This window comes from Homalodisca vitripennis, chromosome 5, assembly GCF_021130785.1.
Source record: "Homalodisca vitripennis isolate AUS2020 chromosome 5, UT_GWSS_2.1, whole genome shotgun sequence".
Lineage (NCBI taxonomy): Eukaryota > Metazoa > Arthropoda > Insecta > Hemiptera > Cicadellidae > Homalodisca > Homalodisca vitripennis.
In genome coordinates, this window is record NC_060211.1 from 103,324,931 (window position 1) to 103,350,220 (window position 25,290).

General features: G+C 31.6%; 1 protein-coding gene across 3 annotated transcripts in view; it reads left to right on the forward strand.

Annotated features, from left to right (window-relative positions):
• Positions 1-10,614: 10,614 nt before the first annotated feature.
• LOC124362609 (diacylglycerol kinase theta) overlaps positions 10,615-25,290 on the forward strand; it is an 86,347-nt gene continuing 71,671 nt past the window's right edge. For all 3 annotated transcript variants that reach the window (XM_046817261.1, XM_046817263.1, XM_046817262.1), the window contains exon 1: positions 10,615-10,969. In XM_046817261.1, the coding sequence (XP_046673217.1) occupies positions 10,834-10,969 (136 nt within the window). In that variant the 5' untranslated portion in view covers positions 10,615-10,833. The remainder of the gene's footprint in view (positions 10,970-25,290) is intronic.

Sequence of the window (25,290 nt, forward strand, 5' to 3'; positions counted from 1 at the left end):
ACAATGTGACACTATTATTAATTCTTGAAGAGTATGTTAATAAAGAAATATGTCATTTTTACTACAATTAATTAAAAACATTATGACAATATCATAGGCAATAAAATTCTCACAAGATGTTTTGAATGATGTCATTCATGTAAATGCTGAATAAAAGAAAACCCAAAATTGACTCAGGATGTTTCTATTATCAAATTTCCAATATTCAATTTGAAAAACTGCTTTGATTAATACAATTAACCAATTTGTCCTACATATTGGATTGTCTTATAGCAAATGTAATCGTCGAGCCAATTTAAACAAGCCCCTTTGAAGCTAAGTTTCTGAAACTCTCACAAAAATCATGATTTTTATAATGCTTTAGGTTGAAAACCAACCTTAAACTTTTTAATTATTCTTCAAGCATTAATAATCTTTTATTTTTAAAGCGTATCAGATCTAATTTTGTTAATATTTTTTTATTTGAAGCTGAATTATGTTGGCTTAAACTTATTATTATTTTTTTATGATTATAACACTTTTATCTATATATATAAAAATGAATGTTTGTATGTTTGTCCTTTATGGAATCGTGAACTATTGGACCGATCATGATGAAAATTTGTACGTATATGTATTTTTCCACGGAGAAGGTTTATAAGCTATGCCCATCCCTTTCCCGATTCAGGATTCCGCCCCACTGGTTACAGAAATACCCATAAGAAATGCATTGCAGCAAACATATGTTAACGTCTTTTCAAATTTTTAATCAGCTGTTCTTTGTAAACATATATTACACTTATAGTTTTAAAGCATAGAGTAAGCTTAAGAGAAACGACAAATTTTGTTTAAACTGTTTTTGCAATCACTGTTAAACATAGACTTTACTATCCAGATAATACAATTCAAATTTGACGTAAAAATTCACCTTTAACTGCAATATTTATTTAATATAAACCATGCTCATGCTTGATCAGAAGAGTAATGCAGATATCATAATTACTATCTTACGTTGGCTACAAATATAAAGAATGTTATAAAATCAACCTTAGTTGTTTTTTTTTTGACAGAAGTATGGTTCTCAAAACTCCGTGTGTACATATTCTCTCGATCGAGACAACAAAGCAAGCTCAATCGTGGCATCGGAGATATAACTAATTTAATCTAAAATTTATTATAGTAAAAAAAAAAATTTACTAAGTAATATAAGGACTTCGGTTCTTAAGATTTGCGTGCGAAGCCGTGGGTAACAGCTAGATAGAGGCAGGAATATGGTACATACCTTCATAATACGCCCAAGAGGCTCACGATGGAACGACTATCAATTATCTCAGCAATGTTTAGAATGTGATAGAAAAAGAATAAGTGAATATAGTGTACTGTTTTCAACGGGAAATTGCGTGCGAAGCCAGCGGGCAACTTTTGCAAAAAATTATTGAAATGCGCAGCAAAGCGCGCCGGGCCCGCTAGTTATTGATAAATTTTTCTAACATTTTGGAAAGGCTTGGAAAAAAGGAAATGGGCCTGTAATTTTTTACAACTGTGGAGTCCGTTTTACATGCATACATACATGTATACCTATGTACTGTACTGAATAAGTACCTGTTTATCAGTGTTAAGCTCAATTAAAACTAGCAAACCGTGTAAGTTCTAGCCTAAGAGAAAACTGTTCATGTGCAGGACTAACTTTTGGCACTGTTTTTGTCAGTTAACGACTTTATGGTTTTGGATGACGTATTATTACATTCATAGTGATTGCATAAAAGTGTGCTACTTATATAATATTATGCACCATTATATTTTTTCTGGTTCATTCCGTTGTCTGCCATAATACTGTTCAAGAAGTATTTCTATGACAACCACATGTCATACGAGTAGTTCTGGCATTTCCTACTAGATGTCAGAACTTAGTCCTCTGTCATTGCACTTTGGATAGTTTGATGTAGTTGTACAGTGCAGACAACTTGTGTGTATTGTTGCATATCACCTATCCTGGAGTATTTTATGGTCTTATTTCTAGTGTTTATTGTACCATGGAAATATCTGATACACAAATAGATGATTGGCTTCATTTGCGTGATGATGACACAGAGAGTGAAAATAACTTAGTGGACAACATAATATAAAAAAATAACAAAATCTTAGAAATACTAAAATCTTTTTTATAAAAAATATCTAAACTCTACAAATCTCTCCTGTAAAAAACAGTAGTAATCTTAAAAAAAAAAACACTACAAAAACTGTTAATTGAATAATAATATGCTTTCACCAGCTTCAAAATTACTAATATAACTTTTCCTGGTGTGCTGTCGTTCTTCAGTGTTCAGCACTAAAATGAAGTTCAGTTACATAATTTCTCTCTGAACTAATATTAGAGCTTGAGTTTGAAGAATATTTACAAATTTATTTAGAACTCTTAAGGTTTTAGTTTCTATTTTGACATCCAGACATTTCAAAAGTATTTTGATTTAATTATATAAATATAATTTAAAATATTATAAACTGTATTTTGTTATTACAAAGAGTAACCGCTTAGCCCAATGGTCAATATTACATAATTTTTACAGTTGTGAGTACAAGCAATATTTAAAACACAAAAACTTTACACCAATACTTAAAAAGTATAATTTTACTTTTTAAAATTCGAATTCCTTACTAAATGCTCTTAGAAAATAATTACAAATTCCTACTAAATGATTTTAGAAAATAATTACATATAAATTTCTTCTCTGTTTCAGTGCCATTTTAATAATTTAAACTTGTACGGACGGCTACACGTGCTTTAGCCCTGAAAAGTATATGTTCTAAACTCATTATGTAGTCTAAACTACTTTAATGTTGTCAATGCTAAAACCAAGTTGCCAAATATTTTCTCTTCCAACTTCTCTATCTACAAAATTCACTGCTGAAAGGAAATATTCAGTTGGCTTGGCTTTCCTAAGTTGATGGTGAGTGACCGTTATTAAAGTCAACAATACAGTAGTCTGAAAGGAATGTATGTAAATCCCCAGAACGTCTTAAAGCCAATAGGCAAGCAGAGAGATATTGTAAACACTAAAAGTATATAATCAAAAATTGTATGAGATATTATCTTATCAAAAGTAACTCCAGTAATTAGTACAAAACAACCAGCATAATTGATTGAAATGCAAATTAGGATCATACTTTATCTAATTAGATCTTAATAAGTTCACTGTACAGATCTAGACACTGTATATAACAAATTATTTTATTTAGGGGAGAAATTTCAGTTCTGAAATTACAATAGTGGTTTCTCTCTAAACATAATCACCATTCACCACAAAAACAATTGCTGTCATTCATTTAGTGAGGTAAATAGAAATAATGATTCCAATCAAAATTTAACTGCTCAGTAATAGAGAATTGAAATTTATTTTAGTACATAAACATCTAATGCAAAAACAGAGCAGAACAATTTGTTTAACAAAATATACAACGTTCATTAACAAGAATTTAATTAACTATAATACAAGAAAGAAAATAATATAGAAATATTAAATTTACATGATTATTGTTTCAGATCATATTACTCAATGCTTGAAGTCAACAAAGGGAGGGGGTATTATCCTGAGTAAGACCAATCCAAGCGGAAACATTATTTGGGTTAACTTCAAAGTAAAAAAATGCTAAAATAAAAATTTGTAACTTTAAATTAAGAAGCTAAAATATACAAAGAGTGTGATCATCTGAATTAATGTGAAGTAATTAAATTAGTTCTTAAAACTCATAATTAGAAATATAGAAATTAAAATGCATTTATAACAAAGTAATAATTGTTGCAAAATCATATGAAATATACAATAATACATTCATTACACTTTTCTAAGACAGCCTGGAAAATTATACAAAATTCAACAAATAACGTCTTTTTGAAATCCATTCAACTTGATTTCAGCTATGATGGGGTAAAATTAACCATCTAAATGCAATTGCTTGTCAATTTAACAAATTTTTCTCCTCGGTAGCTAGCTCTCTTAATACTGAGCATACATTGCAACTGGATGCAATCATCATACATAACCCTGCTTCATCTATGGTTCTGGCTCCTGTGTGTTTTAGGACGTAGTGGGACATACCTGTACTATATGAAGTTTTTAGTTAAAACTTCCAATGGCATATCAATGTGGCTTATATAACAATGATGTCAACACATTTTAAGTTCATTGACATTTCAAGTTCAATTTCCAAGTTTCCTTCGAAATTTGCACCTTTGCATCCACACTCAAATTGGCAAAAATCATGCCTATTTTTGAAAAAAAAAGGTAATCCAAAAACACTCAATTTTGCCTGTTTGTAGCTCCTGCACCAACTTTTTAATTTTCTTGAAAAACACAAAATGTCCAAACACCAATTTGGTTTCAGACCAGGAAAATCAACTGGAGCGAATACTCAACTTGTAGATTTTATTGTTGAAGGCTTTGAGACTGATCAAGGGACACTCATTGTCTTTCTAGATCTCTCAAAAGCACTAGATTCTGTTAATCATGATATACTGCTAGACAAACTGGAAAGCTGTGGTGTATGGGGGCAGCACACTAGTGGCTCCACTCATACTTGAGCAGCAGAAATCAATGTGTTCAGGTCCTATCAAGAAGTATTAAAATATAACAAGGAGTCTCACAGGGATCTATCTTGGGCCCTGCCCTTCTTTTGATTTATGTGAATAACATCCATACATCAGCCTCATATGTGAAATTCATTCAATATGCATATGATACAAATGTCTATTTCCGGGCTGAATCTCTGACTTCTTTAGAGATTCAAACCTTCACTGACCTCAATTTCTGCATTCAAAATGTTGTGGTAAATAATCATGAAAAGACAAATTAAATCGACTTCTGTATACATGAGTTTCAGACTTATGAAATCACAACAGTAATGGTGGATAACATTGTTCTGAAGAAAACTGATCTGCTAAATTTCTAGGAATACACCTAGATAAAGGAAGGATTAACCTTGAAAATTCAAATTGAAAGTCTGTGTGCCAAATAGGCATCTAGAATTTTTGTCTTTCGAAATTTACCAAAGCATTGTACCTTTGATGTTTTAATGATGGGTTACTACGGAATAATATTCCCATAGCAGTCCTACGGAATTTCTCTGTGGGGCAGTTCTGTCATATCAAACTTGGAAATAGTATTCAGACTGCTGCTGTTCGAATCATACAAAAATTTAATAACAGAGAACTGTGTCAAAGCACCTTCAGGGAGCTCAACTTGCTAACTCTACCCATTTTTTATATTTAGAGTCTTCATTTTACTGTTGATTTAAGTGTACATTGACATAGGGCAATGATATACACAGGTATGAGGTAAGAGTTCGGGAGCGCTTTCAAGCCCGACAGCAGCATTTGAACGCCTTCCTTCTTAGGCTGGGATCAAACTCATTAACAATCTCCCTGAAAGACTAAATTTAGAAACCAATCCAAAAAATTAAAAACCCAATTAAAATATTAACCTGTGCTTTTTACTCAGTTGGCAAGCTTATGGAGCTCCTTGAGATTGATATTCACAGCAGTGTTGCAATCATGGCAGTTACCATGAATTATGATTGTGCACCTGCATGCAACTATATGGAAAGTCGAGACAATGGATTTTAGTTTGTAAGATATATACCGTGAAAAATTTGTATTATTATTGCAATACAATGAACAATATAGTGTCAACATAATAAATACATTCTATTCTATTCTCTCCAAATTTGTATCAATTAAATATGCCTAATTCAAGGCAAAATATTTAACCATAGTATTTCAGATAAGTTGAACTAATGTTATACAAATACTTGATTTATTTTGAGGTTGTTAAAATTAATCATCTCATAGTGGGAAATCTGAAATTACTACTGGGGTAATCAGACCATAGTACACATTTACTGCTTTGCTTATTTGATAATACAATAAAAGCTAACAACTTGAGGAATCAAGGGAGATTTTTTACTGCCTAAGAAATTTGGTGCGAGAGAGTTAAAGGGCATGTGATTTTAAAAACATAGAAATTCTGGAACAAGAAAAAAAAGGCAGATTTACTCGTCAGATATATATATATATATTTTTGTATCTTAAATTTTTAATTTAATTTATTGTACACATGTATACAGAACATTATTTTCGTAATGAAATAGTAACATTTTCACCACATCAAACCGAGCACTATATTATCCTAATAATAATAATATTGTAAATGTGAAAGTGCCTTTGTTTCTTTGTTTTGATTTTCTTGATTGTGGCAACAAGACAAACTCAAATATAATTCGGATGTCGGAAATATAATTCTTTTGAACCAGAACTGCTTATACACGTGCAAAGCCTACATAACAGAATGCAATGCCGCACATAACTGCTATGTATACATATTTTCTTGATCGAGGAAACCAGGCAAAATCTTTGGCACAAAAAATAGGCCAGAGTAAATTGCAATGGACATAAATGTACACTTTTTGACATATTTTCTTGATCGTGTCAATAAGGCAATCTCAACATTATATATTTCTATCACTATTGCATGTTCTTAATTCAAACTATAATTTTTTTACTGAATATACTGTAATTCTATGATATGGAATAATTCCTTCATAACATAAGAAGTTGCCTTTAACTCAGTAGTCGGACAATATTAAAATCATCAAAAAATATTATTCATAACCAGTTTTAAAAAATCAAGCAAATATACAATAGACTTTTTTGTAGATATAGGATATTAATGTTGATTTATTAATATGAAAAGGAGTGCAAAAGTGCATTTAATGGTTTTATAAAGAAAGATTAAGGAGGCATATATAAAACACTGGGAGAATCCCTGTGAGTACTGGTATGCCTGATAAAATGGAGGAGTATACAGAAGACACTGTTGTCAGGAGAGAAATGAATACAGAGTGGAGGACAGGATTAGAGAACTCACATTTGAAGAGCTGGAGTGGACCATAGGAAAAGTCAAGAACAAGAAGGGTCCAACAGCAGACGGACTGAAGAGAAAGATGGCGATTTTAATGATGTAGGACGTTGTCTTGGAATGGGTTGATGGAGGAAAAATTATTTACTAATAAATAGAACGAATCTGTTTTTTCTGAAGAGCTAGAGTATGATTTTTGGCTAGGGTGAAGAACCATTGCTCCATTACACTGCTGCTGGTACTGGGTAAATTGTTGAAGATATATTAGTGAGTAGACTAGGCAATTTCTTGCAGCAAGAAACCAGGATTAATAAAAGGCAACATGACTTCCATAATTCTATCATCCCAAAATGGTGATACTTTTGAGGTGCTAAAAATTATGAAGTGAAAAGTGCAAAAATATCAAAGGAGAGGTTTTTCGAGGTAGCCACATTTGATGGCATAGTGGCTAGAGATACTAATTGGCAATGTCTCTGAAATATTTACTATGAGATTATTACAAAGAACAATCAATTGATGGAGCTGCTTGCTGGAAAGTCAAGGATGGAATAGATGATGAACCGGGATTCCTTTCAGAGTTCAGTCCTGTGGCTATTATTGTAAGTATTAAGAATATTGGGGCTAGATTAAAATGAGGATATTGAAACATTGTGTGATACAGATTATTGACTGCTTGTTGTTGGTGAGAGGAAAGATCAGGAATGGTTTAGAGTGAAGTAATAGAGGCCTTGAGCATGGTGTTAGCAAAGGAAGTTGAATGTTTCAAATCAATGTTTGCAATGTTGATGGGGGACTTAATCATAATTTAGAAAATAAAGAGATATCCTCAGCACTGTGAGCGAACGATATTGAGGATCAAAAAAGAATAGAAGTCGTTAGTTCTGTAGGTGAACCACGGTTTAGGGAATTTCAAGTGTTAAACCCCAAAACATAAGGTCAATGAAGGAAAATGGTTACAATATAAACACATGGTGACTTATTCGCCTAAGTCAAAGTTAATAGCAAAAAGTTACTCGTATATTTGGTCTTTTATTTAATTATATTAAATTATATTGAACAGATATTTTATTTTTAATTCAACAATTCATTCACCTGAAAACAGAATTCATCTTTATAATACTGCCAGAAGAGAGTCTATCTACTATCAAGTGAAATCTAACTGTCCAGCATATGTTGGACAACAAGGTACTCAATTTTTATAATTATTTTTAAGCACATGATGGATACAGTATCATATACTTTGATCATCTACCTCCCAACAACTTGATTATCTTGTCAATATGTAATGTTCTTTTCATAAACATGTACTTGTAACATGTTAATTTTCCCTCTATTTACAAATTTAAGTAATTGTATTGATTTAATATTAAATAGACCTTATTCTTTCATGAAAATTACTTCCAATTAATCATTATACAGCGCAGGTTGACACTTACCAGGCGCTTTAGTCTTATCCGCGCAGCTCAGGTGTAAGGGACTCGCGTGCGCACGATCTGCCGTAACCGGTTCCTTCCAAAGGTGCACACCCTTGGCGGCCTCCCGGGCCTGCGCGCGATTTTTCTCACCACCCCAGTCCTAACTTAAGTTCGCCCACAGCACTCTCGATCCCCTGTATTTTCGATCCTAACTGTGGTTGACCCACAGCACCTCAAATTCCTATTATTTTTCGATCCTAACTATGGTTTGTCCACTGCACTACCGACTCCTATTTTCTCTCAATTGTAACTGTGTTGCACTCACAGCAGTACCGATTCCTATTATTTCTCGATCCTAACTGTACAGCACTATCGACTCCGATTATTTTTCGATCCTAACTGTGGTACGGCCACAATACTACCGACTCCAATTCTTTTTCAATTATAACTGTGTTTGATAACAACGCTACCGGCTCATGATGTTTCTGCGATTACTGTAGCTCGTCAAAACCATTACTGACTCTGATTTCTTGCGCCAGTATCCCCCCTTGAATTCCAAATTCTACCTTTTTGGCAGGGATGATTTAGTTCAATCACCATAGCTTATTCCAACGGTCAAGTCGAAACTAAAACCTCCCTTCTACTTTCCTGTTAGCCTCTGCTTTGTAGTGTTTACCCTCCCCCCCAACTGGCTTTATTACCGATTCCGATTAACTTACTCTGGATTTAACCAGCTAGACTAAGTCTATCCGATCAAAACTATTGGCGTAGATACGGGATGGACCAACATTTTCACTGCCCTGATTTTACGTCATTAAGTAGTTGATTGTCTGAACAATTGGTCGTTTATACAAAAATAATTATGTGAAAAATATTAAGCCAACATTCATTCGATACGTCCATTAGAAGGCCGGGTTTTAGACGTTGATAATTAAATAAAGCTTTTTTAATGAGCTAGTCATAAACGAACTAAAAATTCATATAGGATAAATAAAGCTGGAAATATACCTACATTACAAGTGTGGTTTCATTTGTTGTTGTCGTGGGTTCAGTTGTGTAATAATAACTATTTTAATTCCTTTTCCGCATAGAGAAAGAGTAAAAGGACATAAAATTGTTTCGTCCTTTACCTATAATAGTATCTTATTCTAACGTCTTCATTCTGAATTAATATATTATGATATTGATCCGTTTTTATGATAACTCTTGAGCAAAAATGATATGATCAACTTATTTAATGTTAAAAAAAATTTAATTAGTCGACGTTCTATTCAAGACGGTCTAAAACTTATTTTTTCACATAATGTTTGTATATGATAATCAATACCAAATTAGCTATGTTTATACTGTAAACAGTTTCTTCAGTCCTTTGATGATCCGGTCGGTCTCTAGTTTCATTTTTCTAAGTAAAACTATTAAGAAATCATTATTGAGTATCATTTCCAGACTTTCTTGAAACCAGGCATGCATAAAAATAAAAAAAATATCTATAACATGATCTAAAAGGTGAAAAGTGGTGAACAATCAAGATATTCATCACAGTAGTAGTTAGTTACAGTAACTTCGTGATTGCCGAATAAGATGGGTAGTTTAATAAAAAAAGTCTAAAAAAGCCTACAATATATTGTCTAAAATTATTTTGAATTTTAGTTATGCCCTCTTTCAAAGTAAACTTGAAATATATAAATTATTAATTTATACACGTATTATTAGTGGTTCATAGAGCTTCCTTTTATCAATAGCAAACAAATATCTCGTAACCTTAAGGAGATATCGGATTATACAATTTAATGTAAATAGAAGCAATCACAAATCCTAATAAATATTATTTCATAATATAATTTTTCCCGAATGTTATATAGAGAACGTTTAAAATTAAACTAGTATTATTTGGAGGTTTGTAAAAGCGCTATATTACAGCAATTCTTATAACATTAACATTTTATTTTAAAGTTAAAACAATTTTGGTTGCTGAAACATTATTAAAAGTCCATTATTATTTCTTTAAAAAGGCGTGAAATAACATGTAAATTAATGTTTTCACGGTACAAATTGTCCAATATTTATTACTATGAAAATTACTGTAGTTATGTTTGTTATAATTAGTCAAGTTATACGTTTATTTTTTTTAATTTTAAAAATTCAAAATTATATTCAAGTTTTACATTTTTGATCTGAAGCAGGAAGAAAGTAAGTAGACAATACGCGACCACGATTTGCTCTCTGTTAATGTTGTGTACTCATCTTTTCTTTTCATCATGACCGACCGGGTGCAGTGCAGCTTTAAACCGCTGCGCGTCGTGAGTGCGCGCTGGAGTTCTTCTCTCTTCAGTCAGTGATGGTCAGCTGTGAAGAGAAGGCATTCCGAAATGCGCCTTAGGCATGTAACTCTGAATTTCAGGGATACGCTCCGGCACCACAATGTTCGTGTACGGTTCCGAAATAACGTAGACATGTAATATGATTGTACAAAGTGTAATTTCACGGTGAAAATCTGGCGTGAACGGTGCCGCGGTGGGTCGGGGATCATGGCGTCGATCTCGGCCGATACCCCAGCCAGCCACGGGCACAGTTTCAGCAAGAAAACATTTCACAGGCCGACCTACTGTCATCATTGCACAGACATGCTCTGGGGACTGATCCAGCAGGGCTACATCTGCGAAGGTAGGAAATTGTTCTCAAATAAATTAATCAAGATTGATTGCAGACAACCGGCCCGGGCTGTGTTGACCCCCTCCCCCACCCTTCCTGACTGGAGCTGCAGAATCCAGTTTGTATAGGCTACCATCTGTCATTTTCATAGAAAATTGATTTTTTCATTCTATGCCGACTTTATTGAATTTCTTATCAATTTCCTGAGTTTTAATAGAATCCTTTTAGGTGTTTAAAATCGATATAGTAGTAAAACACATTTGTTTATCACTGAAGAAACATTAAATGTTCTGCCCTAGTTTATCATGATGTTGTATTATTTTAAAATTTAATGTTGATTTAATTTTTTATAAAACTATTGTAAAAATAACACTTGAGATTTAGATTGACATAAATAGAATTAAATTCTATACTACTCCATATATTTTACTATTCTGATAAACAATAAACATAATTTGAAGAGAAGTAAATTAGTTGTGTACCCTAAGACCATACAAGGAAATTACTCAGGCCTAGTATACAACCTATTTGGGGTAAAATATTGGAACTTTTTTAAATTGAATTCGTGATGTATTATGGGTACAAGTTATGCGTGGTAAGAAAATGTTATTGATAAAGTAAAAGAAATATCCAAGAATGGGTTGGGTTTAGAATAAAATTTCATAGCCTATGATCCAAAAATATAATTTTTTAGAAATAATTCAATCCTGTCATTTTTGTTGAGACAACTTATCTCTTGCAGCAAAATTTGCAATAGGCTATAATATATTTAATATTTGCATTTGTTATCATGTTTTAGTTTAAGTAGTCACAAAATTGTATTTAGGAACCTTGGATGGTTAGGCTACACTTGGTACATGCATTCATGTTTTGATCCTTGTACCTATGATTACATTTCTATTCCCTTAGTATTGTCTAACCAATTTAATTGTATTCAGTTCTGCGATAGAAATGTGTTTTCTTATTTTTGTTGTTGTGTTTAATTATTTTCATTTCATAGCCTATTAATATAATTACTTAATGTTGTTACATATGGGCAGTTAATGCTTTTTTAAGTGTTAAATATAAGGGTAACATTATTCATTAGTACACAATAAATTTCTATCTTTTAAAAGATTGCTTTCAATTCTTAAATCACAACACTCTTATATAATCTGTCACTGTTTAAGTTAAATGAGTACTTTACTTATTTTCAATATATAGAGCATCGGATATAGACCATAAAATAGCTCACTCAGTTTTATGGTATGTAGTTTAAAAAGTAAAAACACAAAATAAAAATTAGCCCTTCTTAATTTTTGCAATTTAAAAAAATATGTAGTCTTTCCGTGTCAATACATTCGTATTAAGCCTAAAGCACCTTTTTCAGTATTGCTTTAATTTTTATCCTAATTTCATCTTTGTTTCTCCAAGGTGACCATTTTCAGCCTGATGTTTTTCATATTATGTTGCTAACTTAGTAATTTAAGTAACCTCAGGGAGCCAAATCTAAAAAGTAAGGCTTAGTAAAAATTGATATGATGGAATCTTGCATATCAGCTGATGGAATCTATGCAGCTGAACTTCTGGGGGTTGGTATTGGGTGAAGGCATGGAGTGGGCTAGGCAATTGGAAAATTCTATAGAACATTATTTAAGGGCACTTTTGTTCTTAGGCGTCTCTTGAGGCTCGAAAATCAAGACCTGGTAAAAAGCATTTACCACTGTTGGCTCGAATCACGCACGTCATATTCCATTATACTTGAGGGGGAGGAAACAAAAAAACATCAAACAAATTTTCATTGAGCAAAAAAGTCAATCAGAGCTATGTTGGGTTTACCACCCTAGACTCTATAGAGATTAATTTATTAAGTAAGGCATTTTAACAGTTCTATGTTAATATATTTATGAGTGTGCGTTTATATAAAACCACAAGTCTAGAATTCTGTAATAATGTACACTCCTTTAGTAATAGGCATAGAAGTACTTTTTCAGTTCAACACAGGCTCACTCTGTGAGGAAAAACTACAATATTCTGGTAAAAAAACTGTCTATCTAAAAGCATTAAACTGTGTAAAAATTCAAAAGTGAGCTCAAGAACTTTTTGGCTCAAAACTGCTTCTACAGTTTGGATGAATTATTTGCTTGTTATTCAAGCCGCTAAGGTATCCTATCCTACTCTGACCCTTTCCTGAGGCCGTTTGACCAGCAGAAACTCATATCTGAGCCAATCTCTGCGGAAAGAAAAAGATTAAGAAGATTAAGAGAAAGAAGATATCAGAGAGAACTTGTAAAATTTAGGCTATTTAGTACTACCTTTAACAAACAAAAATACATTATGATCACGAAAGAAATTTTAATGGGTAAGAGCAAGATGACCTGTACCTTAATTGAAGTGATGTCGAGGTCTATCCGAAATAGCTCCCGCAGTAATAATATTATTTTTTAATGCTGTTGTCTAATCCAGTAATAGAATATAGATTAAAACACTATCCATATTATTATGCGTATTATTATGTGTATCCATAACAACTATTTTATGGTTAATAACAGCTCTTCAGCGCATCTAATTAGTTTACTTTTTTGTTTAAATGTTTAAACCTACATATCTAACTGAAAGTTGATACTTCCTTAAACAACAAGTAATTTTTGTTAGTATTACATGCTTTTAAAAGTTCATATTTAAAATATTTCAATAGCCTAATTTACAATATGGATATCTTTGCAATTTTATATGTTAATCTAGATTAAATATTGTTCAATTTATTTATTACAATTTGTATACTTACTATATATTTTACATTTATCTGTAATATTTTGGGATTTTTTAAAAATAGTATGTATTTTAATAACAACAGCAAATCTTAGACACCAATAATATTTTCAGAACGTTCAAAAGTTTTTCTAATTTAGCTACTAGTACAGAATTACTATAAAAGTAATTGTGTAGTGTAGGCCTAGTTTATTTTGTAAAGTAAACACCAACTAAGTTTATTAAAAAATAACACCAACTAAAAAGTCATTAAAACGTCATCATATCCCTTCTTCAATTATAATTACAAATATATTTAGACCTACTTACATAATTATTTTTTTTTTCTCAAAACCGATATAAAAATAACACAACATAATATGATCTTAACACTTGTTATACATTTTAAAATAAACAGTAATAGGCTAGTGTAGGAGCTGGGGGCCAATTTGCACTGTATTAGCACTTATCCTGGTTTTTCTTGAAATTGATAAAAGAATTTTTCATGAATCTTTTTCCTCCGGAAAGGAAGAGATGTCAGCGTGTTGACCCCTCGGTCCCTATCTACTTCTTAATATTACGCGATTAGGTTATCATAAATATGTTACTATTAGTATCAAAGTTGAAGATAATCTTTACGTGCGCTCACATGATCTGAGCTTGAATTTGGGTACTATCTCGAGGAATGTTTTTCTTTTTTTCCGCCGAAGTGCGGGTTGGCGACGAAGTCGTCACAGAAGCACGCACTGATGGCTAAGAGCATTTCCGGTCGGTACTTTCCCGACCTCATATCACGTCCCAGATCGTTCAACTTTTCCGGCGCCAGATCACGTTAGACGATCTGGCACGTGATCTGAGGTTGCGAAAGTACCGATCGGAAATGCCCATGGTCACAGTGTGGGTTTCGGTGCCGCTCTTCTGACGGAAAAAAGTATCCCCGAGACAGTAGTATCTAAATTCAAGCTCAGATCACGTGAACGCTTGTAAATTTCGACTTTAACGTTTTATATTTATAATACATGTATAACCTATAACAAATAGTAGATAGGGACTGAGTAACCTACTTGTCGCCGACATCACTTCCTTTCGGGAGGCAGTAAACGAGAACTGATCGTCATAATGACAAGTAATTTTTACAATAAGGCAAATAAAGTCTGTTCTTTCTATTAATGTAGTTTATTAGGTCCTCGGTAAGAAAAAGTGCAAAAAAAAATAATGACCTCCGCATGTACCACAAAAATAAATATGTTATCCAATTATGTTGGTTAGGTTTCTAATAGACTGTTGATGAAATTCATTGCATTGTAGTTATATTTCTGATTTTTGTTAAAAACAGAACTCTGCAGATTGGATGTTACATTAGCTTCCCAGATGATCAGGGCATATCTAAGATATGTGATTTGACAAGGCAAGGTAGGAATTTCTTTGTAAATTGGTCATTAACATCATACCTGTCATCTCCGTTGTGGAAAGTGATAGGGAAATTAATGTCACCATTTATTCTGGGTAAAGATTCACTATAGTTACCATACATCAAACTTCAAATTGCCTGATGATTTGTGAAGTATATATCTTAACTATCTAGCTTAGTTCAACTGTGTTATCCATTGGTGTTAAATCTATAGAACTGAGCCTTGCATTTGCAATGTGTCCTTACAGGAATATATTTTAATAGTACTTAACAATAATTAACAGAATAGAAAATTGTGAAAAATATTATCATAAGATTTTGCTTTCGCGTAGGTTATATACTAAGCTATATGAATTTGAAAATGAAAATTTGAAAATACGTTGATAAACTGTGAGCATAATTGAATCTTAAATAATTTAAGCACTAGGGTTTTGAAATATATGTACAAAGTCAAAATATATTGTGGGAGGTGGATTGACAAGAGAATTCACAAATAACAGATTCAGAATGAAAACTAGAATTTTAGTATGTACGAACTAGGGATTTATAAAAAAAATGTAAATATTTTAATTTTGCTGTAATCAACAAAACTTATACATAATACTACATTAAGATATATTTACATAGTATATTATATAATACTATGATAATATAGTACTTATTATATTATGATAAGTCAAAATATATTGTGGGAGGTGGATTGACAAGAGAATTCACAAATAACAGATTCAGAATGAAAACTAGAATTTTAGTATGTAGAACTAGGGATTTATAAAAAAAATGTAAATATTTTAATTTTGCTGTAATCAACAAAACATACATATACTACATTAAGATATATTTACATAGTATATTATATAATACTATGATAATATAGTACTTATTATATTATGATAATATTATTATTATCATATTATATTTATATTTAGATATTTTTTTTTATTTATTTGTTGTACATGAGACAACAATATTTTCAACTTAAAAAAATCATTTCAATATCAGGAAAAATCTGTTTTTTCTGGTCTTGCAAAAATGCTTCATCTAAAATTTTATAGGTTGTGGTTTATGGATAAAATTTCAAAAGCCCGTGCAGTGATCACTTCTCATGTATATATAGTTAACATTTTTAAAATTGTGTTCCAAATTTCAGTATTCTTTTTTTTTGTTAAAATCCTGCTAGTAGTTTCTGTCAAGGCACTGTGATTATTCGTTGAGTGTTGAAATTTCAATGTGCATGTATCTGAGTCGCTTGAGATATTAAGGAAAGCATACAGAGAACATTCAATGAAAAAAGATAATATTCAAATGACAAGGCTTTTTATGATGGTTGCACAAATATCGAAGATAATGTTTTGAGTGGGTACACCTCTGTTTTTTTCACCAGATACAAAAACTGATTGTGTTTGAGAAATTGTATGCAATGCATTGCTTAATAATTTGAAATTTCACATGGTAGTGTTCACAGTATTCCTCATAAAGATATGAATATCTATCATATTTGTTTGCACATGGTTCAAAAGTGATATTGTGTGAACAAAAATAAATGACAGTTAACATGTCCAGGAACTTAATTGACATGGCTAATGGAGATGGTCTAGTTTCTTGAAGAAAATTATAACAGGCGAGACACGATGCTTTCAATACAATCCTCAGACAAAACATCAGTTATATAAATAGACGGTAAAAACTGAAACTATTGAATGAAAAATCTGGAAATTTTGACAAGTCAGGGAAAATAATGTCAGAGTTTCAGATTTTTTAAGGCTTGATTCATTATAAGTAATTTATTCCTGAAGACTTCAGGAAGCATACATGAACTCTTCTACATCAGAAATCTAATACTCAGGATGGCAAACAAATTTGAAAAATATTTAAATCACTTAGACTTCAATAGCATAAATAATATGTTGTTTATAGTAGAAATGTTTTGTGTGGTTATAGTTTAGAAAAATAGTATGAGTTGATACTGATTTTAGACTTAAAACATAATTGACAGGATCGGTAAGTACTCGTAGGTAGTAAATGTCAGTCACATTGTAGGTTTAAAAAGTTAATTGCTAAACCAGTGTATTGAAAGTTATACACACAACAGTAGTAGGTATAGTACTATCAAATAAAACCACTATCAGTAACACACTATCAGTAAACAAGCTTGATTGTATAATTTTACAATTAGCAATAAATTAAATATACTCATATTGTTCAGCTATGTATAATTGTTAGTTTGAAGTCTAATTTTAAGAATAAAATTGTTTATTTGTTCAAGAGGATTCACTGTTTCTTACTTTTAGCAAGAGAGACATTTAAGTTCTATATCTTCTTAAATCTATTACAGTGTTATGAATTACACAATGTCTTGTAAGAGATTTCTTGGTTATTTTTGTCACTTTAAGTGTAACAGAATTATGTACATCTGCCATGGTTAGTTAAGTATTAAACACCTAAAAAACGTAAGTTTGAAGAACTGGAATCTGTCTGCTTCCTGAAATATGAAACCTCAACATAAGCTTAATAGTTTATACTGGAATGCCCTGAAGTGAAACATAATAAATTTTGTCTGAATCCAAAACCAAAGTGTACATTACAAACCAGGAGTTATATAGGTTAAGTAGTATCATAAATTATTTAAGGGGTTTTAGATTGTTGTCAGTAATAAAAGAATATGTACAACTGAAAGACTCAGAGAATATGTTTTTGATTTGTAATCTACTTTATAATCTTAACAAAGAACAATTTGTGAAAAATTCCAAGGATTATTTTAGAGTTTCAATTTTGTTTAGCTTTAATTTTGATCAATATTCAAATAAATTAATGTTACTATATTATTTTTGTAATACTTTGAAATTCTGTTATGGAGGTAAACATAACAATCTAATTTTTAATGAAAGTGGAGAAAATTATCAGATACATTTTTGGTAATATTTTGGAAAGTAAAATTCTATTATGTAAAAAAAACGATTTTCACTGAATATATATATATATGGTAGCACATTCACCCGGCAAGTGAGAGATCCGGGTTCGACTCCCGGCGGAGCAAGTACTTTTTGCGATTCAATGTTTATTGAAATTATGTATATATATATATATATATATATATATATATATATATTACACATCTACCTAGCTGTTAGAGTTAACATTGAGCATATACTCGTATGACTTACATCAACACAATACACCAAAGTGGACTTAGTCAGTTTTAATGATTGTTTGTTTGGTTGTGAATGGAAGGAATAAGTATGAAAATGTGTTTATTTATATTTTGAATGGACACATTTGTCTTATATTTATTAGCTTTTCTTAATTAGGTAGTTTCAACATCTAATTTTTTATCCTTTCTACATAACATAACAGAGAACAGTAGCTATACAATTAATACAATAGATTTTGATTATTTATTGGTTCAAAAATAGTAATACTTTTTAGCATAAAAACAAAAAGTCTAATTTTTTTAATCTAAAGTTTTAATGAGATAACTAACCGTTCTTTAAGAATTAATGTTTAATTATTTACCCATATACACCATTCTGTCTTGTAATATACTTCTTATAGTTAAATTAAACTTTAAGACAATAATTGTTTTTCAAATTGACTATTTATTAAGGGCTTAAAATGTTTTATTAGGCAAACTGAGGATTGAAGATTTATATTTGTTGAGGTTTACTCATTGTTATGCTCAATTGAGGCATTCAGAAAACATATTAAAGAAAATGTACTAGTGAGGAATGAGAATAGATGTACAATCTTAAGCACTTACATTAGCAGAGTTTCCTCTGTTACTTATGTAAGAGGATGTTGATAAAATTCAGCACATGTATTTAGTAGCTTCTTTCCCTAAGTTTCATTGACGTTTTAGAAATATAGGGACCGAAATTTCTCATTTTCATCTAATAATGGGCCTTGGTAAATATGGTTGGATGATGCTGATTTAACTTTAATTTACATGTCTGATGGTTGTTTTAAAATGTATCAATCTAAAAACGTGTTTGTCTGTGACAAAATTAATGTTCAAATCATTAAACCTTTTCATACCCTCCATTTTTGAGAACCCCACCAAAACTAGTGTGGCTGATAATAAATGTCTTCCTTAGGAATAATCCTCTATTCATTTAACAAAAAAAAGTTGTTTCCTTAAACAATACAAATTGGTTCTCAATTCATAGACTAAAATATTGTAGATAAACTTGACCACAGATCTTTATTCATTTCATGCAGCAAGATTTAATTCTGTGATTGAAGATCGACTTTTATTTTGTGAGATAATTTTTTACATATTTAGCCTACTTATCTCAATCTACATGGACATTTGGACATAGTCCAACAAAGAAGGTGAATGTACTAATTCAATAACTTGAAGGTTTGATGGTTTTAATCAAAATTTCCACTTAAAATATCTTTACTATTTGATAGAAATACAATTTTATTGGCTTTATTAATTTCTAACTAGAATTAAAATTAACGTAATTGCAGTCATTATGAAGAGCTTTAAGCCTTTCTTTACTTGGAAAATGTAATTTAAATTAAATAAATAATACTTCATTTCTCAATTCTTTCATTCAAACATTACTATATTAAATTGAACTATTAATTAATATGTGCTTGCTATTTTATTATATTATTGCTCTTGCTATATTGTTATCACCTGTTATGACAATTATCTACCCCTGAGAACTATCTAAATTGTCATATTATTAACATAAATTAAGAAAACATTAAATTTTTGATACATACATATTATAGATGTCCCTATATTGTGCATTAATACTGTCTAAAAACAAACTAATTTTAATTTAAAAATTACACTACACATAACTGCGGTATTATAATTTTTATTCAGTCCAAAAGTTATTTACGTGTTTTAAAACCAAATCTGAAATATATGAACATATAGAATGTCAGATACATAGCTTTTCTCAAAGGATCTTATAACATTTTGACTGGTCAAGAGAACATATTCTGTCTCTATAGTGTACTGTAGAGAACAATCCTGTGGTTTGGAGAAAAACTTAGGAGGATCATGACTTGTATACGATTAGTCAAAAGTATGAAATATAATAACTTTTTATTGTAATGACTTGAAAAAATGCATTTGAAAGGTTTGTGCCATGCATATAATAGGGTAAAGGAAAATTCCAGTATAGTATTCGAGAAAATTATAAAACAGGAAACATGTTTTATTTTGTGTTTTAATGGGAATCCTATGATTTTTCATCATTAAAATAGGGCTTTTATTAAAAATTACTTATGTATTATTTAGTAAGTTCAGACTTATTTTCATGAGACTTGAATAATTCAACGCATTTCCATAAAATCAGTATAAATATTAACAGTGACATTTGGGACAGTGTTATCTTAGTTGCAATTTTCAGTCGCCATGTAATTAATTACATACATGAAAAATTAATGTTAGCAAAATCAAAATAACTTAATTAGCTACTTATTTTCACCTTTTTTTGTAGTAGAACAAAATAATCACATCAGCACAAGTAATATAAAATAATATTTCAATTAAAAGTCATTAATTATTAATGATAATTATTGTTTTATTATTTTAACGGATTACAATCAATTATTACAGTGGCATCAAAATAAATTTGTTGTTATAGGAGATCAACCAGTTTGTGTTATATTCCTCAGAAATAATCTTAGAACTATTGGTATGGATTAAAAAAGATTAAATTGTAAAAATTTAATTTGAAGACAGCCCACATAAAAATATAATAAGACCTTTTATGTAGGTACTGCTTCTCTTGAACCAAGCAGTATGGTGACTAAAACTGTGCCAACCCTACCCATTTTAAGAAGACTCAAAATTGATCTGTAATAGACTTTATTGCTAGTATTCTTTTACAATGATTTGTATCAATTCATTATATTGTATTTAACTATTGAAATGTCATGAAATAGCTTGAAACTGTAATAATAAAGATATTGGTAGTACAACTTTTTTTTACCTAATTTTCTTATTAGGACCTCATTTAAATAGGTGATTTATTAATGGAAAAAGTTTGATTTTCCTCTGTATATATGTAAAGCTACTTTTTCATGTTCATGATATCTAAGAGGAAAATTATTGTATTTCATACTTTTACCACAATGTGTATATTACTAAAGTAATTTGTGATGAATCCACTTAAGGAAGGTGGTGCTAGATTAAATGAAGACAGTTTTGTTTTACAAAATAAAATGAATAGGCAAGGACAGAATTTGTATTAAATAATACTAAAGTAGACTAATAGAATTGGAGCTATTATGCTTTGTAGCAATGTAGAAAACTGAATATAACTTAAGGGTTTTTATCAGTAAAAACACATATCGTCCAATAACAGTGGTAAATAACATCCTCATTGTCTTGTGAAGAGAGAGATACAAGGAGTTGTGTGGGGGACTAGATAACAAAACCTTAGATCACATCAAATATACTTTGACAGAAGTCGCTCCTGAAAAGACTTAAAAGATCACATTCTTCAGTGGAAAGATAGGAGAGGAGTGCTTTCCAGTAGAGTTTGTGAGGTTGATTAAGGCAGGATTTTCAAGATTTTAAATTATGGGCTGGATAAATGTTCAACTGTCATCATTCCAGTTATAAAATCGTAACATAGAGGAATTTTGTTAAGCATAGCGTATCAGTTATTGTTCGGTAATAATTAGAAAGTATGAACGGAAAACATTCCGCGGTGCTTCCCACACAAAGAACTATGAATGAGTATAGTACAGTTCTCGATAGGGTCCGCAGACCTTGTGTGTTATCTGTCCCTTCTCTGTAGCGGAGTGGGCGCGCGTGTCAATGGCCATAGCCTCGAGCGTATTCATTATTTCTGCCGCCTTCCTCCTCCTCTCTCTCTCAGCACAGCGATTACCGCCTCATTACCCCCTCGCGTCTAATCCAGATCGAGTCACAAGTCCATGGTGCCTCAGAAATTGATTATAAACTTGGCAGGACAGCTGAGGCCTAACGTTCGAAAAGTTGTGAAAAAGTAGTAAAACTCTGTTCTTCCTCAGAATTGCTGCTAATTGAATAAAAGCTACTTGCACTACATTTTAAAGAGCTACAGGGCAATTAAACGAAGCTTAATCGAACAAATTGCAAGCTCCCAATCCCTCCGGCGCCATCCTTTTCCTGGAAAGCTCTTATTTTAAATGTCCTCACTTTTCTCGTTCAGCCATTTAGGTATTTCCAATCATTAGTGTGTTTCTGTGTACTCGATTTTCCTCAGTATGTTTTTGTGCGAAAAATAAATAGGCCATCAGTTGATGCAACGATCGCCGGAAGTTGTTTTATTTCTGGATAACAGTTTGGCGTTGAAATAAGTGGCAGACTCTAACCAGCGTATTTTCCTTTCGGTTCAGGCTGTGTCGCGTCGTTGCGTTATTTTCTAACCAATCAAATGTGTTCTTGCAATTGAAAAACGTATTAGTCAATCATATACCAAATTTACCCAATAGTGACCAGCGGCAAGGGAATTCCGCTTGTAACTAGTGGAAAAGCGTTTATGTCCGTTAACTGTCATACCTTGACCAAGAAAGTTCACTCACAACGTGTGTCCCTGCGTAAACTTAGTGAAATAAGGCGACCACCAGAGCTGCAGGCACTGCTTGGAGTCGGGTAACTAGTCTCCCTTGTGTAGGAGGTTGGGAATTAATGGTCAGTGTTGGGTCTAACCATGGACTGGAATTCGATTTCAGTCCTTTAATGGAAGTTACTATTGATGTCCTGACAAACGTTTTGTTAATAAGACAATTTTCATGACTGAAAAGATTAATTCTTCAAGAAGTTGCAGATTTATTTTATGGACCGTGGTATATGACAGGATGGAGTTTGTCCGTTATCGATGGAGTTTGTGCGTTATCGATGGAGTTTTTGTCATGTTTTTAGGCACAATATGGGGATTCGATAACTCGAGATCCAGTGAGTAATTTCTTGGAGTTTTATTGAAGGTTTCTCTAGTTTGCTGAAGTGGTGTGAACTTAAAACAACTCTGGATGGGACGGGAATCAGTGGAGATGTTTATCTTGAAATCTGCAATGCAAAGTGTAACGTTCCCTCGTGTGCCTTGGGCGGAAAAATTGAGAAAGCCAAAACAGGCATAATTAATCTTCTAAAATCTAAACTTGTCTCTACAGCAGTGACCATGTTGAGTGAACCAAGAAGTATATTATTACTTTGACTCGAATTGTATAGCGTGTAAAGAGGTCAATAAGGTAACTCTTTGTTCATGTTTTATATTAATACTGTCCTATATTATTGTTAGAATGACATTGAAAAACATTATGTATAACACGATGGATCTGGCTTCCGACGATTAAATACTTTTTGTGCGTCAATCATTATTAACTGTTTTTATTTCAAGCTTCGGCGATTTCCGGGAGATTCGATACCGAGCGGTCTCTGGCGTTGGATTTTGAGCGAGAGATGGCGTCAGTCCGAATCCTGTATGACAGTTGCACTTCTTATCTTATAAGTACTGCAAACCTTGTAAAAAATGTCCCACACCAAAATTTTAAGCATGCTATTTATCACAATTGGGATTTCGATCATCGTCACCCACATACATTTTTAATTAATAGATATAAAACAAAAGCATGGATTTGGTCGGGATACTGTTTTTTTCTTTTCGAGCCATAGCCTTTTAAGATGACTTTTTTAACGATAGATAAATTATCAAATTCATTTTCTAACCCTAAGAGGAACTGTATTTTAAATAACCATTTATAATAATAAATTTAGGGACTTTTGAAACCAGGTACAAAATATAAAAACAGCTGAAGATCAAAATGTGAATGTTTTGCAATATATTCAGATGAGTTATATTTCTGGGAGTAACGTGTTAAAAAAAGTTATGACGACATTTATAATTTTTTTTATTTAATATAATAAAATGGTATGCTTTTTAATGAAAAAAGTATCAAGGAAATTAATTTTTTGTTAAAAAATTTATCCCCTCCAGTCATTTTCATGTGAATACAATAAAAAGTATATCTCTTGAACAGTTTTTCTCTGAGCCTAATTATAAGATGCTCCTAAATTCTGCTTTAACTTCCCCTCACAGTAGAATGACAAAAATGCCCCGTCCCCAGAGAAAAATATCTAGCGCCTTAAATTTGGTTTAAAAGTTAAAAATAATGTCCCAACCGAAAGCAGATTGCAGTACCTTAAAAAATAATTCCATACACACGGTGACAAAGTAGACAACAGCTCCATCAAAGAGATAACATATCTTTACTTTAATTTTCCCACTCTTCTACTGCACGTTCTTGCCTTGTGTACTACCCGGCCACTCAGAACTACTGACACTTATCAAGTTCTCTTTAACGTCATCACTCTTGGCCTAGTTGTAATGCTGGAAACCTCTGTTTGCATATTCATTCATCGTCGTGGAACTTTGTTTCTACATGTATTTCCAATGCTCGCAAACAGTAAGAATAAAAAATGTTGTTATTACAGAATATTTGCATCCGTCCTGTTCCTGCATTGTGATAGAAGTGGACATCTGATAACGTCTTCATCAATAATTGACTGGAATAAATCAGGATTCTCAACAAATACAAGGAAGAGTAGATTCATTCCTAGGTGAAAGAGCATCACCACGTACATTTAATTTAAAGGGTCTGCTGTTAACGTTCTGAAGTGTCGTTCTCACTGTCAAATCTTAGCAACTCTTTAGACTTTATTATTTCACTACACACAAAATATTGTTTCTGCTGGCATATCTGAAAAACGCATCCTTATATGGAGGTAATCAATGACAAAATAAAGAGCAAGCCTGTTCAGACTATACCATTTCTTAGAACTTTTACTATTTTCTAAGTATTTCCTAAATAAATACCCAAAGTTTCTTTTTATTCACTTCGATTACAAGCACAAAACTAACGCTTCCGGTTCAATTTTGGTAAAAATATGCCTAGTTTAGTTCTATTTTAATCGCACAAATTTAGCTGTTGCTTTTAAAGTATATCTAGCAAATCTAGGGTTTATTCCCTTCTGAAAATTATAATAGACCAGTGGAAAAATGTTATTTAACAAAAGTGTTAACATTTAATTCTAGCCTTTATCATTACACAACAATATTAATTTTGGGTGGTCAAAGTATTCTAAAAGTTATATTGTTCTATTTTTTAACAATGAATCTGCTCAATATTTGTATCTTTTGATACAAATATACATATTTTTAAATAAACACACACACACACA